Source organism: Diadema antillarum, unplaced genomic scaffold (genome assembly GCF_040938485.1).
Source record: "Diadema antillarum isolate AM-2024a unplaced genomic scaffold, OU_Dant_1.0 seq00000170_RagTag, whole genome shotgun sequence".
In the NCBI taxonomy this organism is placed as follows: Eukaryota; Metazoa; Echinodermata; class Echinoidea; order Diadematoida; family Diadematidae; genus Diadema; species Diadema antillarum.
The window spans coordinates 1,791,182-1,810,741 of NW_027271239.1; the positions used below are offsets into that span (position 1 = coordinate 1,791,182).

At 38.8% G+C, this 19,560-nt stretch overlaps 1 protein-coding gene across 1 annotated transcript; it reads left to right on the forward strand.

Annotated features, from left to right (window-relative positions):
• Positions 1 to 1,152: 1,152 nt before the first annotated feature.
• Positions 1,153 to 15,901, forward strand: LOC139728250 (dermatan-sulfate epimerase-like protein). Its single transcript, XM_071639211.1, has 3 exons — positions 1,153 to 1,370; positions 9,370 to 12,948; positions 14,900 to 15,901. Exons 2-3 carry the CDS (start codon positions 9,582 to 9,584, stop codon positions 15,109 to 15,111), a joined length of 3,579 nt encoding a protein of 1,192 aa, XP_071495312.1. The 5' UTR covers positions 1,153 to 1,370; positions 9,370 to 9,581; the 3' UTR covers positions 15,112 to 15,901.
• Positions 15,902 to 19,560: the final 3,659 nt, after the last annotated feature.

The following is a 19,560-nucleotide window of genomic DNA, read 5'->3' on the forward strand; positions in this document are numbered from 1 at the left end:
GATGGATGGCCAATAAACCTCACTGAAAGTTTCGCTTCAATTCCCCCATTCTTTTGTTTTGAGCTCGAGTTGCCGTTTGTTTGCACGACATGACACAGATAAATGGTTTTTGTAGTGATGTCAAGGACATACTTCTAAGAGTTTATCAGAGTGTTTTATTTAATAGAGTACAGGGGTGTATCCAGGATTTTTTCTGGGGGGGTCGTAACCAAAATTTTTGGACCTTTACCTTTGCGAGGGAGCGGAGCGACCGAGCGGGGGGAGGGTGTGGGAGGGGGGTGTCCCCCCTTCCACGGTATAGGGAGTTTTTGAATTCTATATCTTAAAATGGGGCAATTTGGTGCATACAAAAGTGACTTTTTCGGCATGGCAGTGCAGCTTAGAAATAAGGTAAATTATGGCATACTAAAACTAAGTTACGAAATTTACGAGGTTTTTGACAATTTGCTGGAACACCACCTGGTCACTTTTTTTTTTCCTGTTGTAGGCCTATATAGAGTAAAAAGCCCTAAAAAAAATGTCTTTTACAAAAAGTGGACCTCTTGAAAATTTGGGGGGGGGGTCGTACGACCCTCCCGACCCCCCCCCCCCCCCCCCCCCCCCCCTTGCATACACCCATGATCGAAAGTATTAAATCCCTTCAAAGTTTACTCTTCCATATGGGTGGGGCCGACAAATACTAGCTTTCATTCATACCAGTACAGTACTGTAGTTGATCTTTGCATAGTCTTTATTTCTCAGACACATTACAAATATCGGGTCGAGTAAAGTTTCTGTAGATTTGCTAGATAATGGTTAGTGTGAAGTTTGACAGTGAGTCATTACGATATGAATTGTCGTTATTGTAATGGGTTTGGAGTACCATCATAATAGATCACATCGTCCGTGCATAAAATTGAAAGACTCGGGTAACCAGTGCACATCTGCGCTAGTTTTTAAGCCTACGCATTGACCGGACTTCGCTTTTTGGCTTGTTGATGTGGCAAGCGAAAAACCGTGCGGTATGTGCACGCGTTGTGCGACCATAGGTATAATCTCTTTGGACCATACACACACGCTTGCGCTGCCTACGCTGCTAGCTGCTGAGCTCCACACACGGGTGAGTGCAGGCGGTGCATCAAGTGAAAAGTCGTTCATGAAAGGCACTGCTGGGCATTCTATCGATATCCAAACTACTTCCCAACGTTTACCGCTATTTCGACGGTGTGCCTGCCTGCTTCCTTCCCAATTTCACTATTAGAGTCATCGACAAGAGCTGGAGGTGGAGGTCGATTTCAGCGTACTGTTTATCGTCTTGTAGGAGAAGTATGCCGTCGTCTTGATGATGCGGGGAATACAACATGCGTACATGCATTGACATTGTTCAATAGGTGAGTAATCCAACTTCGAACTCCTTCTCATCAACTTGCGCAAGCCCACCCACGGGCCACGTCCACTGGCTGTGTACCGGTGGAGCAGAGTGCCAGACATAGAGACAGTATTTATTTATTTATTTATTTATTCAAGGTTTCATGCGTGTTCACAAAATAGGAATGCATACAAATGTATGCAAGTACATCTCACTCATCTCATATAGCCAAGACAGAATATAGACCTATACAATAAGTATACATTGATAAGAAGCAGTTTACAGGACAACTCCACTAAGAGAGCTACGATTATTCAAGGTAACGAACATGCAAAGGAATTGCAACTTGAAAATCGTTGCAACCCCCGTGCACACAATCTATATATGCTTGCAAATAGTTTGAATGATACTTGATAGGAGTTGGGGGGGGGGGGGTATTTACAAAGAGAGCATGGGAACATGAGGGGGAAAGAAGAAATGCATGTGTTGTGCCTATTTGTCCTGTCGGACATTGACTAGAGAGAGCAAGAAAAAGTTTAAAGTGTCAAGTCATAAGCAAATTATACTGATTAAATTGATTAAATTTCTCATAAATCCCATTCAAATGTTGATTTCAGGGGAAATATATGATCACAGCAAGTTTGATAGTTAATAGTATCCAGGAGTTCAGCGTGAAGCTGATAATAGAATATGTTTGATCGACCTTTTGAAAGTTTCAAGTTTCAAGTTTATTTATTCATTTGTCTTTCTTCCAACAATAGGCAATATAACAATAACATAACAATAACATTGACACTTTCTTTCAAGAATATGTAGGAACAACAACAACTAATACTAAAATTTTTGCAAATACATAAGTATATGATTACATGTAGATGTGAAATGATAAAGAAAGGGTAAAAAATATTTTGAGAAAGGCAAACGAGGAGACCATAGTGAAGCATAACTTGTGAGACAAGGTCCCTCGGAATAAAAGATAGAAAAAAATACATTGTGTATATATATGTATACGTAGTGGGAAAAAAAATAAAAGGTACACAATTCCAAACGTAAACAGGGAATAGACAAGGGAGGCTATGTGTAATGGGGTGAAGGGAGATTATTTACATAAAACAAGGGTAGGAATGAAGGGAGGGGGTGGAAAGGAAGGATAAAAAAGGGTTATGTGAGACGATAAAATACATGTATACAAAAACACACACTTAACAAAAAACAAACAAACAAAAACAAAAAAAACATGAAAAAAAACACAAAACAAACAAAACAAAACAAAACATAACAAAATAAAACAAAACATGACAAGAAGACAACTGGGTTTCAATAATATTATACATTGATACTTTCTTCTTTTTTTTTAAAGGGAAGTCTGACATAAAAGTATATGCATCTGTAATGTAACATACAGGACTTACTTTTAGTTATTGACATTAACATTGTTAACATTGTTTTAACAACATCACGAATCAACACAATAAGTATTTAAAAGATGAGACTTAAGCCTACACTTGAAGGCTGATTTACTTGAAGTATGTTTAATGCTTGCATCAAGCGAATTCCAAAACCTGAGTCCAGTATGTACTAGCGTTTTAAGAGTAAATTGTGTCCTTGCACAGGTTATGTAAGTGCAAACCTGAAGCCTGCCTTGTGTTATATCTATGAACATCACTATTTTTCTTAAAACGCTGTGCTAGTGCCAGTGGGAGTTCACCTGCATTAAGATCATACATTAAAGACCCTAACTGCATTAAATAGATATCTTCCCCTTCGCATTCCAGACATCAGGACCGCTATGTCTGACTGATTTATAGGCTAGTGCAGTACCGGGGTTCACTAAATGTATATCTGATGCTTGTCTCGTGGGATACGAGTGAACTGCACTGTTAAGTTGAAACATTGTCGAAAAAGAGACAGGTAATAGGTCTTGCTTAGAACGAAACATGAAGAGGGCAGTCTGTAGGAAATGTATATCATCTACTTTTAAACATTTTGATTTCAAGAACAATGGGTCTGCATGTTCTAAGAAACCAGACCCTGTACATATGCGAACAGCTTTCTTTTGCAACAAAAGGATATTATCTGTCAAACTCTTTGACGTTGCCCACAGAATATTACAATTCGAAATATAAGGTAAGATAAGAGTGTTATATAACATCAAAAGCACTTTGTCAGAAACAAAGCTTTTTACTTTATATAATATACCAATATTGTGGGATATCGGTGTAGCGATATGATTCACATGGTCAGTCCAATTAAGTTTATCATTAATATATACCCCAAGGAACTTTGTACATGTTTTCCTTTCAATGCGGGTACCATCTAGATTGACATTAGATGAGAGCATGCGAGCAGAGGTCTAGTTGTAGTACATGTAGGCCTACTTTGTAGCTAGCACTAATACTAGTAGCCACATGAATTAACCTGTAAAACTGTTACACAAGTCAAGGCAAAACTACTAGTAGATGATTTACCTGGTAAGTTTACAACAGTGTTTTGTTTAGGGTGAATGTTCGTTGGTTGTGCACCTTGAATTGGATGCCACCTGAGCTGTATTCGAAATCCATTATCTTTTTTTTTTTATCTGTTAATGTTATTGTTAGATAAATGAACAATAAAGAATTAGATTAATCTCACCATTACTATACAGTGTAGTTGAAAAAAAAAGGGAGAACAACCAAAGTGTTGATGAAGCCATTAATCTACATTTTGTAGATCTAAAATTAATACAAATTTATGGATGTCATTCATCAAAAGAGCCATGTCCATACAAAGTGAGTTAATAGAAGACTCTACAGTGTAGAATCTACACTATGCAGGGACCGCGGAACGGGGGGGGGGGGGGGGGGGGGGGGGGCTGCAGCCCCCTCCCCCACACTTTTGGATCATGAAAAAAAAAGAAAGAAAGAAAAATCGGGGGAAAATCACACTACCCGAATTTCTCACAAAAAGTATGCTTCAGATCACTTTATCTTGATTTTAAAAACGCAAAAGCTCCGTCGAGTGGGAGGGGGCATCCCCCTCCCACACCTTCCCCCTCTACCTCATTAGACTGTGTACTGTACATACACACAGATGATGCACACGCGGCATAAGAGCTAAATGCCGTGATTTTGCTATTGACACTTTCCTGAAAAAAGTCTAAATTATTTCCATAAATATTTTTTTTTTTTGGGGGGGGGGGGGGCTGGGGGAGCTAGAAAAAAATCCAAGTATTGCACCAAAAGTTTGCACCAGATCGCTGAATTTCAGGTCTGAAAATGTAAAATCACCTTCATGTGGGAGGAGAAATATCCCTTTATACACCCTTGTGAGCATGCCTTTTCAGTTTGATTGCTTAACAGACAACGTTCATGAAATTAATTGTAACAATAAAGTAATATAAGAAGTTTATTTATATGCATGCTACCACTTTATAGGCAAATTGTTCGATAATAATCCACATCAAAATATCCTGCTACCTTAAACAAGTGGGGCTGTTTCAAGTCGATAAAAGATGGAAAAACATGCATCAAATTGCACCATTTACAACATAAAAATGCAAAAAGTTCTCACCACCGTGGGAGGGGGAACACCCTCCTCCCACACCCTCCCCTTGTTCCCTCTGCTCACTCGGGCTCGGTCGCTTGGCTCCCTCGTATAGTAACCACCACCCTCCCAAGATCAGAAGATCATTATCCAGGCTACGCCGGTGCGTCTAAGGGGGCTTTGACCTTGATACCCCTCCCCCCCCCCCCCCCCCCCCCCAAACTGAAAAACGTTCTGCTATGTAATTTTACAGCTGTGTAGGGATGATGGAGTGAAACATAACAATTAACTGGCCAGATTTTTAATAAGTTTGTTACCAAAACATTAATTTTCAATACTTTCATGTACAAATTTTGGGGATTTTAATAAATGCAGCATATAATTTGTAAATAGTAGTAGGCCTATTGGTTGCAATTGCACGTCCATACAGTATTGTAATGCATGCATGCATGCGTAATTTGTGCAATTACTCATACAGTATGGGTTCGTGTGTGATCATCAAGAAATGTATCTTATCACAATGAAGAAAAATATAGTACCGGTATCTAGAGAAGTAATGCACTTTATAAGCATTCTCTAAGTACTTCACTATATTATTTAATACAGCTGAGCCAGTGAACTTTGTTCTGTAAAAGTGGAAATTTTTACGGTGTAGAAATTTTCGCGCAATGAGAAACTAGCCCAAAATTAAAAGCAGGCAAATATTTTTGCTTGCCATATGTTCCAGTAGCTGGTGTCTTGATTACACCTAATTAAAAACATGAGTTCAACTCTTCTTACCTGGCCGAGCACGAAAAATTAGTCGCTTGAAAATGTCCACTTTTACAGTACACCGGTACTACCTGTGGGTTTTTGCAAAATATCAACGTACAGCTGCATATATCTGGCAATCTGTGTCACCTAGAGAACTTGATATGCCCAAGGTATTAAATACTGGAAACAGAATTTGAGAAAGAAAGATAACAGTGCCAACGTGGAATATCACGAAAAAAAAAAAAAAAATATCCCAAATGCTGAATTTAATGCAGTCAGCAAATTAATATCTATAGCATGGATGTGATGCTCATCAAGCCATGACTAGCACCAGAAAAATTTGTAGGCTGTTTAGGAGAGAGAATAGGAAATGAGCTTATATCTCTGTTTGTATTACGACTTGAGCAGGGAAGAACCAATGCTTGGTTCTGTGTTTGCCGTGAGGATTTGTATTTGTTCAGCCCCACTGTGTACCGGTAATTGTATTCAGCATGAGCAGTCTCCAAGTTTGCACACAGTGTATAATGTATGATATGGGTGTATGAATGGGGATAAAAGAGTAAGACTAAGATGATATTGGATGTTTTGTGTGCATCTGCCTGTTTACATTTTCATGTAGTTAAAATCAGCAAAAACACACAAAACATGCATTAAATATATACATTAGGGTGGCAATTAATAGTCAGAGCATGATAGTGGGAGAAATGGTTGAGGCTGAGGGGAACTCATCCTGTGATCAGTTCAAATTATTGTTGCCATCACAGCATACACCATCCATGTATTGTACATACAGAGCACTGTATACCAGAAGAACCAGATGCGGAAGCATTGCTCTGATTGCCAGTTTGTCTGTGTGGTGTTACATCTGTATGCACTGTACCTTCTGCAGCTACTGTAGTACTTCTCTGGCAGTACCTGATTTCATTCTGATTGTGTGCTCAACAACTAGTTTGTACAGTCAATGCATAATTTTAGTATTGAAATTCAAGTTGAAAAGGAAATTGAAAAGGTGTTTTATTGATCCATATAACCATTGCAGCCCGGAGGCTGAATTACAGACATTGTTAACAAAGGACCATGAATATCAAAAATACACACAAGATACAGCATAGTAATAAAATATTTTTAAAATACATCTAGACAATGAAAAAGTATGTAGCCCTTATGTATTTTTGGCTCAAGTTTCCACACTACAAAAGTGTAAACAATTCATTGGCAATGGAGGTGTTTGCAGCTGTGCATATATTTAGTCAAATAATACTTACCGGTCATTCTCAGTTAAACAATATTTCAGATAATATCTTGCAGGAGTTATGAAAAAGGGAATTAAACCCAGGTACATGTATACACATCAATGCAGTGTCTATTTGTAGAAAATTAGATGATGCATTGAAAAGTTTGACTTTGTAAAGTTTTGGTGCAGCCATCACTGGATACCAAGACCACTACAATTTGTGATAAATGTACATTGTATATGGGTAATTCCATTAAAAAGGGTCCCAGTCTAAATGCCTATTTGCTTCATATTGCCATTGCTTAAAGATTACATACCCGAAATCAATTTTACTTCTGAATACTCTTATTCAGGTAAGTAAGTATCTTCCTTTTCAAAGTAAAATATAGAAATCGCTTCTTCAAAGTTTCACATGAATTTTGACAAAAAGTGCAAAATCACAACGTCTTTGGGCAAAATTGTGACATTTTATTGTAACACCAGATAGACAGATTTACAGCTTGTTTGTGGATTAAACTCTGTTTTAAGGGGTCAAAAATAATAAAAGACAAGCAAATTTTGAACACTATTTATAATTCATGCATCAATTGATACACATTTTTCTGCATGTACAAATCCCAAGAAAGACGTTTCACGTGTAGGTTTTGGTGTCCCCATAATTACAATTTTAACCGAGAAACCTTAAATGAGTGTGGAATCCATATTAAAGGGTATGTACAGTTCTGGTCAAGGTGAGGATTTAGCTTTTAATGTTTTGCAAGATATTCAGAAACCACTCTATGAGATGTCAAAGAGCATGCAGTTCTAAGGGGTATCAAAACTTTATTCGATGAAAATCGGTTTTGAAATGGCTGAGATATCCAAAAACAAGGTGAAACAAAGAGATCCTAATAAAGTTGTGGCATGTCGCCTTCTATTTTTCACTTTTTTGGATATCTCAGCCATTTGAAAACCAATTTTCATAAAAATAAACGTTGAATCCTTCTTAAAATTACATGCTCTTTCATATGATAAGAGGCTTTTCATTATCTCACTTAGGAATGTTCAAAACATGAATCCCCACCTCAATCAGTACTGTACAGTCCCTTTAAGGACCAGTGTTGAACTGTTTGTTGTTATTTTGGTAGCAATCACATAGTTTAAAAGATTTCAAGAGAAAATTGGGGTAAAATAAATAAATTTGAAAAAAAAGACAAAATTATAATTTTCACACACGTGGCTTTGGCGTCCCCCTAAATATTACGTCGGGGCACGGTGATAGCTAATATTTTGTGTCTTATCACAACAATAATTGCTCCTCATTGGCATATTTTACAATGTAGCTGTGGTTTCTTTGTAACAGGTATCAAAAATTGACCACTCTATTAATTTGAAGAAAAAAAAAGAATGCAAAAATAATATTTGGTGTCCCCCTTACACGCGAAACACTGAAGAATCTTTTTCCTGACCAAAAATAAGGGTTGTGTCATTTTTTCAATAGTATAGTTAATTTCTTATTTCAAAATAATCACTTCTATTGAAACAAACATAAAACTAGTTTGAAATACCGTATAAGGGGGACACCAATGGTGTCCCGTTTACAATAATGAGCCAGTTTTTCCCCATACACTGCAATTTGGTATGCGGACTTCCTTCAATTTCAGTTTAGAATGTTAATTGTTAGTCAGTTTTCAAGGGACTTACTCAATATGAATGTTTTTTAAAGTTATGTTGAACAAAAATCTGATTTTCTGATTTTATTGGCAAAATAGGCAAGTCACAAAGTGGGTCCCTATTTTATGGATCTACCCATGTCACATATGTAGGGTATTGAAAACAGTAGAAAATATAAAGAGAATTTCACAAAAAATGTTGTTTTCCATGAAAGGTACATATTCCCTTGACTTGATTACTGGCCAAACTCAAGTCTATCATACAGAAAAATGACTTTTTGTTTTGTGTAAAAGTACTGGAAAACATATTTTTTCAAGAAAAAATGAAGATGTTGACCCAAACTTTAACTATAATGAGAAAATGAATGCCAGATATGAATTGCTCCAAGGAAGGGTACTCTATCATAAGAATTGATATTTCCTCTACTTTTGTAGTTTTTGTGCAAATTACTTGAAAAGTAAGTTCTGTCCCGTCGCGCAAAGAGGGCACTTCTCCTGTTTTGCTGGTAATTTACGAAAAAGTCTGACGTCAAATGTATTAGACATGTACTTTTCTGAAAACTGCAGATTCTCAGCTCTCATATGATATGTCATACCATGAAATACAAGTGTCAATATGAAAATTTAATCCAAGTGAACACTATTTTAGGATCAGACCCCAAAATGTGTACCATTGATAAATACATCAGATCTGATGAAATAGTTATCTACATTCACAGTCTCTCCAGCCACAGTGTATTGTAAATTACATTGTATAAAGATGCATGTTTACAATAAGTTGATAAGTTTAGAAGCCACATTCCTCTCTATGGGATTGAAATATTTCATCCTTTCTCATTTTCCTTTTCTTCTGTGTGCAGATTGGGAAGGGAACAGAGATAGCTGGCACCTCCTCGTCAGTCCTGCCCTACATAGATGCAGCCTCCAGACTGCATGAAAGTTCAAAATCTGTTGGAGGAGAAATGCACCAGGCGCCTGTCACAGCCTATTAATTGCTCTGATTTCTCATGACATTCAGAACTTTGTCGTAGACTTGCAGAGATTGCCCGACTAAAGAACTGTTTTACAAGGCATGATGGAGATTCACATCCTTTTTCTCACACTGTACCCGCTGTTCATGTGTGCAGCAGATGCACTGACAGTTGACTTTTCGAACTACAAACCCAAATACACGACTCATCCCCTCCTCTACTTCTGCAAGAGAGATATTCCAGACCTCATTGCCAAAGCCAGCACCACTCATGCCCACATCACCAAAGAGATAGACTCTGCTGTCAACATCCTGATGGGCAACCCAAAGAGATTTTTGCCGCCAAAAGATTACAAAGTGTTTGGTGGGAAGTGGAATGAGCTTTATGGGAACAATCTGCCGCCCTTGGCCCTCTATACCTTGCTTCATCCAGAGGACAAAAAGGCAAAGATCTTTCTCCTGGAGTATATGGATCTAATGGCTGGACACCCAAAGTGGCAAGTGATTGCTGCAGCAACGGATGAAGTGCCTGTGGCGCACTCCTTGACAGGATTTTCTACAGCATTTGATTGGATTTACAATACATTGGACAGCAAACGGCAGAAGCTCTATCTGCAGCGGATACTGAACGAGACCAAGGACTTTGCAAGATACACCAAAATCCGCTCTTGGGGCCATTTTTACTTGCAGAACCATGTAGCATCTAACTTACTTGCATTCCTTCATGGGGCTCTAATTGTTCATGCTCACCTTGAAGAAGGGAAGCAGTGGGTGGAGTCTGCTGTCTATAAGCTGGAACAAAATATGAAGCTCTTTAATCACATTGTTGATGGCTCATCAGATGAAGGAGTACCGTATGGATCATACACATCGCGTTCTATCATGCAATACATATTTTTAGCTCTTCGGCACTTTAGGATTGATCACACGAAAGACACATGGGTCAAGGAACATTTTTGGTTCTACTATCACACCATCAAGCCTCAGTTCCAGAGGACTGTGAGTGCTGCAGACTCCAATCATAACTGGTTCTATGGGCCAGAGAGCCAGGTTGTGTTCCTTGATGCTTACGTCATGAAGACAGGCTGGGGAAATTGGCTGGCTGGAGAAGTAAGGAAGCACCGACCTGATCCTAATACAGATGTTGAAAAGCTGAAGCCTGCAGATTCACAAAGGTGGTGCACCATACACACAGAGTACATTTGGTATGATGCGAACATTCCAGCAGTGGCTCCTCCTTTTAGTGGCACTCCAACCATGCACTTGTATCCGGACTGGGGAGTGGTGACATACAGCAGTACAGACCCGCATAACCCCAATGATACGTTTGTGTCATTCAAGTCTAGTTATCTCATGGGAGCTGCTATGAGTGACGTTGTCAAGAGGAACATGTACTTGTCATGGCCCATGAATGGTTGGAGCAGCTTCAACCCTGGCCATGAACATCCCGATCAGAATACATTTGAGTTTGTTCCGAATGGACGTTTGTTCGTGACAGATGGGCTGTACTCGTCCAAATTGTCCTACTACAACAATATTCTCACATTTTCCCCTTCCCCAACAAGCCACTGCATGGAACCATGGGAAGGGCAGCTTGGTGAATGTGCTAAGTGGCTTGACTGGAAGAGCCCAGATCTTGTCAACTATCACGGGGAAATCATTACGGCAACTACATCTCATGGTTTTCTATTTGTAAGTGGTGAAGCTGTTACTGCATACAATCCATCCATGCAGCTGGACTCTGTGTATCGCTCATTGGTCCTGCTGAATCCCAATCTTCTTCTGGTGTTTGATCACGTAGAGGCGGCGGAGACTTCACCTCTGACACACATGGCTGCTTACTTCAGAAATGTCCAGTACAGCTTCGAACTGGACAAGCTCTCGGGTCTCCTGCAGGGTGCAATGATCATGATAGAAGGAGAGAAGTATGGTATGTACTGGATCAGCTCTGACGGCAGGAGTCCTGTTGCAGTCGTGCAGAATGAGAAGCCATCTCAGTATCAGGCACGTGAGACTAGCTTTGTCAATATGACCATCAAGCTCTCTCCACGCATCACCAGACTAGCGTACATCCTCTGTGGACCATCAATCAAACTTAAGAATCTGCAGTTCCTTGAGAGCATCGAGGATGGTGTCACCATGTTTGTGGGTACATCCGATGAAGATTATGAAGTCATGGTCAGCACCAAGCACTCCGATCCGGTGGCTCGACTGAGATATCTCAAGTACCCAGGTCACGCTACTGTGAAAAAACTCAGTCGGCCAGACGAGATTGTCAAGTTTGGTGTATCCCAAGACACACTGGTTGATGATAGCATCGAAGCAAGTTCATGGTCGGTGGGTTGGCTTTTTCTCATGACACTCTTGTTCTTGGGGCTGAGCTTCTTCTTGTGTGGAAAGAGACCCAGGTACAGACCAAGGAACAAACTGCGATCAATGGGTCTTGGGGTCTGCTTCTTGTGGGTTCTGCTCTGGGTCTGCTATATACAGTACTGTGGCTGGTTTGAGTGTGATGCTGATGACTCGAAAGAAAACTTTGCCCGTGCTGCTGTGCCTCAGCCACCTTCCAAGCAGTTGAACAAGAAAATGCTGCCCTCTGTGGTCATTACATCTTTACCAGGATCTGGAGCCGAGATCATCAGCTGGCTGTTTCACGAGAATCCTGACTTTGTGTACATGGTAGCTCCATCTCAGTATGTGAAACTCCCGAAGGGGGATGGCATTGAAGTCAATCCCATCACGGATGCCTGCGAATGGAACGACAGCGAGTCCTTGCACTCAACCAAGCTCAAGCAGTGGATTCAAGATCTGAGATGGAGCCCTGAGTTGTTTGTTTCCTCTATAACAGACTCAAACCCACAGAGCGATGTCCACTTTTCGAAGGAACTGCTGGACACAAGAAGAATTGGCAGGCGTCTCCTTGCAAAGGATGTTAGGGAACAACCAAAAATTCAGGAAAAGGAAAACAATGACATTATTTATAAGACTTATTCTCCAGAGAGCCTCAAGAACCATCTTGCAATGTACCCTAATGCACAGGGTGTTGTGTTCCTCAAAAGTGGTGGTTGGGCTCTGAAGTTGCCATGGATAAATGCCATTTTGAAGAATACTATTCATGCCATTCACATTATACGTGACCCAAGAGCGTTTGTAGCAAACTATCTCAGGAAATCAGAAGAACTTTTCAACTCAATGGATGTAAGAAAGAGAGTGAGAGAACTCTTTGAGAGTATCGATAAATCTTGCCTGCCAGTCGGGGAGTATGCGTGGGAATTTGAAAAATTGAGAGCAGACTATTCATCTAGTAGAAATTCTGCCTTGCGACTTCTTTCGTGGATATGGGTGGCGCACACAGAAGCAGTGATGAGGAATGCCGAAGAGTTGCCTTTAGGAGCACTTAAAATCGTCAAGCTAGAAGATATTGTCTTGGATTCAGAGAAAACAGGAAAAGAGATTCATAATCACATAGGTAAGAAGCAGGAGGAATAATTGTTTTTTGTGTTAAGATTTTTGTATTTCATACACTTGTTTGTGCAGCACATGGCTCAGATTAGAATGGAAACTTTATGATTCCAAGCTTTATCTGTATTTTCAATCTGTATTTTGCTGGAGTTGACAAATATTATTCACCCTTTACTGTATAAGCTGTTATTTTCACAAGGGTTTGATTTTCGTGAATTTCACAAATCCCAGTTGGACCACAAATTCAACAGCACACAAAAAATGTCACCATGCGCTAGGGTAATAGCTCATTTATAATAAGCCTCAGTGTCAATTCGTGAAAATAACATCTTGTAAAAATGTCTGCAGCCTCCTCACGCGTGAAAATATCTGTATGTGAAAATAACAGCGTTACAGTATTGTGTCTTAAAGGGAAGGTAAACCCAAAGAACAATGTGGATTGAGTGAAAGCAGCAACATTAATAGAACACATCAGTGAAAGTTTGAGGAAAATCGGACAATCGATGCAAAAGTTATGAATTTTTAAAGTTTTGGTGTTGGAACCGCTGGGTGAGGAGACTACTAGAGGATATGACGTATGAGTGGACAACAATACAAAGAAAATATAAAGGAAATTCAACAAAAATTCACTTTTCTAGAATCATGAAAGAGCAATGGACCAACCGCTTTCAGAAAGCAGGGGGAATAATTGCTATCCTTAACATATGTCAATATCAAGTTGATGGAATTTGTAATTTTCATGAAAAATGGATTTTTGCAGAATTTTCTTTATATTTTCTTGGTATTGTTGTCCACTCATACGTCATATCCTCTAGTAGTCTCCTCACCCAGCGGTTCCAACATCAAAACTTTAAAAATTCATAACTTTTGCATCGATTGTCCGATTTTCTTCAAACTTTCACTGATGTGTTCTATTAATGTTGCTGCTTTCACTCAATCCACATTGCTCTTGGGGTTTATCTTCCCTTTAAATCTGGTACTGGCTGGCGACCAACTTGAAACAGGCTAGCAACTCAGTAGGCATGTTGAGGGGTAAATCGACTGACAATTTCACCCATATGAAAAATATGAAATTGATTTGAGTTGAGCGTTGCAAGGTTACAAGCTGTGAGTGCCTTTCATTGTACTGAGAAACAAGTATTGGAAATAGTGTTGGACAAGTTTAATACAGGAGAAGTGTGGGTGGGTTCTTTTCTGTTTTCACTTTATAATGTACGCTTTCTGCCAGTATGGGGAGGGTACATTTTTGCCGAGTTCTTTTTGTGTTTAAACAGTCCATTCAGCTACTACTTAGGAATGCCAAGACATATTTCCTCACAGAGTGCGTTCAATGCAACTCAAGTACAGTGGTACTGCATAATGAAGTACCGCTTAATGGGTACCTACTCCACTTCATTGACATACTAAGTGACAAACAGTTCAGATACATGTTATATTTACTGGATAATGGAGAAGGCATTTCGGTTAAACAGGTAGAAATTTTTACAAGACAAGCCTTTCTGTTCTTATTGTTTTGCAGAACATCTTTGAAATGTGTGTAAATATAAATTCTGAGGAAATTGTGGGGCGATGAGAGGGGATTTTTAGAGAATTGTGGTGTACATTTTAACATGTTAAATTTGCAGTGGACAATCAATTCACCATATCACTACATGCACTTTGTAGACGCATTTACACATGCCGTGTACAAACCTGTTACACTGACATCAAACACTCCACCCTAACTACACACACTTTGACACATTAATCACTACATGTGTCAAGCCAGTTCTCGATAAACTCAAAGAGTAAACTAGCTCCACCAAGACACTAGCTTTCTTCAAAATGTTTGTGAAAAAAGTGAACTTACAATCCCCATAACTGGAGACAACACTTCAAAATTTATGAAGTGGTTTACAGAGAACTAAAAATGCCTCTCTAGCTGAACTAACCCATCAAAACTCTTATGTCCGTTCCAGGTATTCCGGTGAGACCGACAAATCTCCAGAAGCTGGTGCAAGCAGCCAAGAGCAGTGTCTACAAGCTGCCCTACGAGCTGGCCTTCACCGAGCGCTCCATCGATGCCTGGCAGAGGGAACTGACCACGGAGCAGATCCGAGAGATCGAGGAGATTGCTGGCCCCCTCATGGTCAAGCTTTCCTACACTTTAAACTCTAGGCCACTGGATTGATCGGCCGTCGCAAGCATTCCCAGCGGTGATGAAATTCTCTCTGCTCCACCTCCGCAAGGCACCAGCAATGTCCACTTTTGCATTTGCCAAACTGGCCTCATTGACTGGACACTGCTTTTCTTTTATCCGTGTTACCACAACTAACTCAACAGTACCTGCCAGCAGTATCCCAGAGGAAGGGTTGGTATAATTCATTTGAAAAGTGTCCTTGAAAGGTACTGGATCTTGCATAAATATAGTTGGAGTCCTGCCTTAAACATGTCAGTGCGTCATAGTGCACAAATACAAATGTAATTAATCAGTATCTGATGAAGCACTAAATGATGTCAACTGTGTAATATTGCAGTACCGGTATTACCACAAATGTGATTATGTGCTATAACTAACAGAAATACAAATATTTTGAGCTTAACTAAACGCATTTCTTTTCCAGACTGGTATCATGTTTTTCAATTAAAACTGCCTATTTTTTGTAATCATATTTCAAGCAACCCTGAAAGCAACCCTATGAATATATTATTGTTGCTGACATCTACCCAGGATTTGGACCGACAGAAAAAAGGAAATTGAGCTTAGTATTTTAGTGTGAATAGGCCCATCGTCCGGAGAACTGACATTTCACACTATCTTCTTCTCAGACTACAGCAAAATGTCATACACAGTAATTCCAGGCAGCTGACTTAATGTTTCTTCTTTCTCTTTTCTTTTCCTTCACTGATTAGTACATCAGCTGATTTGACTGATTGCCGATAAAATTTCATATGCAAAAGACTGCCAGGTTTTTCACTTTGATGCCAACGTACACTGTACATCTCATAGTGATACAATTTGTATAAATATAATTATACCAATGAAGCAAGTATCTTACATGTACTTCAATTAATCTCCAGCCATCATCTCAGAAGGATACATCATGGCTTATATTAAAGACTGGGAACTTGACCTAATGTATAAGAGGCTTTATTTTTTCCTTTTAATGGTAATATTGTGTCGTTCTTGTACATAAGGTGCTCAGACAGGGTATTCATGACGGACTGTGTACTGCCACTTTCTGGAACTATGCAAAAGTTTTAAATGCAGAAATAAGATATTGATGCAAATGATATCAGTAAACTGTCCAGACCATGGTGTCATAAAAATGTAATTTTATTTATATTTTTCAACAGCAAAACGATTTACTCAGTCGATTTTGCAGAGTAGTGTAGCCAAACTTTCATTCAGTTAGCTCAAGAAAGGTGTGTGATAATGTTAATGGGGGCTGAAATTTGCACCTGAAGCCCCACGACATCAGTCGAGAATCGACTATTTCATTGTTATGTGCTTGAAGAGAAACGCAAGATCTATGGTCTATAATTCAAAAGTGGTATGCATGAAATGCCTACATCGTTTGTTTATGGTTTTGATCTGTGTCATTGCGTCCAAAGACCCCTGCTTCTCAACCGATGGGCCGTGAAGCTTTCGGAGACAGGCCGCAATATCAATATCAAAGATAACATACAATAGATTCATATTTGATCTTACTACATGCTTGGGCCTTGAAATAATTTTAGGAATCACAGTTGGCCTTGACTTACAAAAAGTTGAGAAGCTCAATAATGGGCAACCCAGAGTAATTCATACACTTTGTAGAGATACCCCTGTGTTGGTTGGTCGTAAATTTTGTGAGAAGAACATCTTTAGATTTTCAAATTCATGTCCAGTCGAATTTTATTCTTGTAGAATTGAGGCTATTACTGGGTAGATACAATGTGCATGTACACCTCTGCAGCTAAATGGTTGGCTGAAAGTACACTTTAGGAGATGAAATAAAGAATAATTTGTTCCCCTCTATGACGAGGTTAGGCCTACTAATGTTGGACCAAAAATAGTCAACTTGATCGTCTGACATTAAAGACCAGAGGCAAAAAATCTTAACTTGTTGCTGCTGTGCCTTTTCATGAAATACATAAATACTATCCACATGTTATTTTAGTTCTCCATATGATAATTTTCAGCATGTTAAGAGTATAGAAATAGCTTGGAGTAACTAATTTAAAAAGAGAAGAAGTGTCTTCATAGATTTAACAGAATTATCAAAATTTATAGCATGTTTCCTATGTACGTATGGCCATTCTTTTTTTTTTTTTAAATTTAACGCCCCCTTCAGTATCTCTTTCCCCTCCAGATCTCTTTTTGTTGTGTTTCCTACAGAGGTGAAGAAGTTAAAACAATTTATGTCACAAGTACAAAAATATTCATTGTTATCATATCACCTTTGCAGAGATGCTTGTAATGTAGAAGTAAGTTTGTTTCCACCATTAATGATACTGTAGATATTGATATATGGTTTATTCATGGTGGACAATCATTGTCAAACCAAATCGATTTGTGATGTGCAGATTGATGTGAAAGAGATTGACTCGTGAATGGGGGATTATCAGTCTTTTATTGTGTTTATGGTGTTCCAACTTTCTATGGCAGAAAGTTGTGAGCATCCCAATTGATGGACATGATAGTAATATTGATTGGTAATGAATCACCCGACTCTATCACTGTCACTAGTCATATTAAAGATTTCATGTTGCTGCCATGATAGTTTGTCCTTATGTATTACAAAACTATTGTATGTGTGTATTGTCATGCAGCTTAAAGGAAGGAGTCAGCCAAAATGTCTGTTAAAATGTTTGATAAAGCCATGATCAGGTTTTCCATTGTGACACACTTGTTTCAACTGCCAGAATTTCATTGACTCTTTTCTCACAGATGATGTTGCTCATACTGTGCAAAAGAACTATGAATTGCATACATAATGTACAGTATGAATTACATGTGATAATCAGACAAATGAAATTGTCAAAATTTTGAGGTGTCCCTCAGTCCCTGATACCATGACAATATGCTTCTAGAGTGATGCATTTAACAGTACATACAAAGTGATACATAGTTATTGAAAATGAAATCATGGACACCATTTTCGCATGCTCTCATGATCATCAGTACATGCCTGTGGCATAGCTGTTGATGTCTTTTTGGATGAGTTTGAACAGTGTGTGAAGTCTCCGTATATAACAAAAGTTATTTTGGCATACCGCCAATGTAACATACAGTGTACAGAAGAAAACATTGAATGACATGGTCGTACAATCTCCATTAAACAGTCTCCTGCGGAAATATCCCATCTGTCATGTATTGTTCCAAGACGGGTTTTGATACTTCCTTTTTTCCGCTTGATGCACTTGTGTGTTTCTTGTGCAGACCTAAATGTAGCACAGAGAAAAGTATTTCCTGTAAGCTTTCATTTTCATACTATAGTGACGCAGGAAGTAGCCATCTTTCTCAGCCACTTGGGAAGTCATTGATGATTGATACTATACATTGTAGTGCACTTGGGCAGGCTAGGAACCATTAACTATTCACACCATACGTACAGTTGAGCTATCAACCTGTTTGGTTTGAGTGCTGTTTTTTTTTTTTTTAATGTTAATTTTTATTTCAGCCGTAACTAGGGGTTTCTAGAACGCCTTACAATAGATGATTGATGCACTGACACAACAATGCACCTGACTCATTGCATAACCCATTGAATATTCTTTTTGTCTCATTTTTAAACGCCCCTCCCCCAGTTATGAGCAACAGAAGTTACTGTGTGTTTTAACCAAAGAGGTCTATAGTATATCTGTTCTTCACTCTCCGGTAGAAATGTTTCTCTCTAGGGTGACCAGTCCACAAAGTCATGTACATTGTATGGCTATAACAGAATTGATATATTGTGCAAGTCAGTGCAATTCTTTATGCATTGACTCAACTCTTTATTGTCTAGAGGCTTTCATGCTTGAGAAACTATGAGGCTGAATGCTACTAATGTAGCACTTGTGGTATTGTACGGTATGTGTATGGGCCTAATATATATAGATGAACTCATTTTGAGCATTTTCAGTGCCTTGATTCATAGGTGGACTAAGAATTCTATGTAATGTGTACAAAGGAATGAAGAGGATAAATTTTGCAATATTCGCCAGTCTTGCAAAACACTGGTGGTTTCAGTATTTAAATCAGCTTCAGTAAAATCAAACTTTTGAGTGTATTACATGAACATAATGAAACATTCGTTGTCACAAGATGAGACTACTAAACTGATGAAGGGAATTTCATTTTGACGGATTGATTACAATTGTATTCCACTTCAGTGTGTGTGTGTGTGGGGGGGGGGGGGTGTGAGCCATACAACATAGGCTTTTGCTCGTTTTGTTTTTTCGAGGAAAGAAAAGAAAGGGAGAATGTAATGAAAGACTTATTGCAGATTTTAAAAATAAAAGAGATCAAGGCTAAGAATTACATGATAGAAGCATTTAAATGTTGATACTGTTTTATACCAAAAGAGTAACAGAGATCTTCAGTGTGACTGATTTTACATCATTTTGTAATAATGTTTTTGTTATACAGGTATATATATTTTTTTTTTGTGCCCTG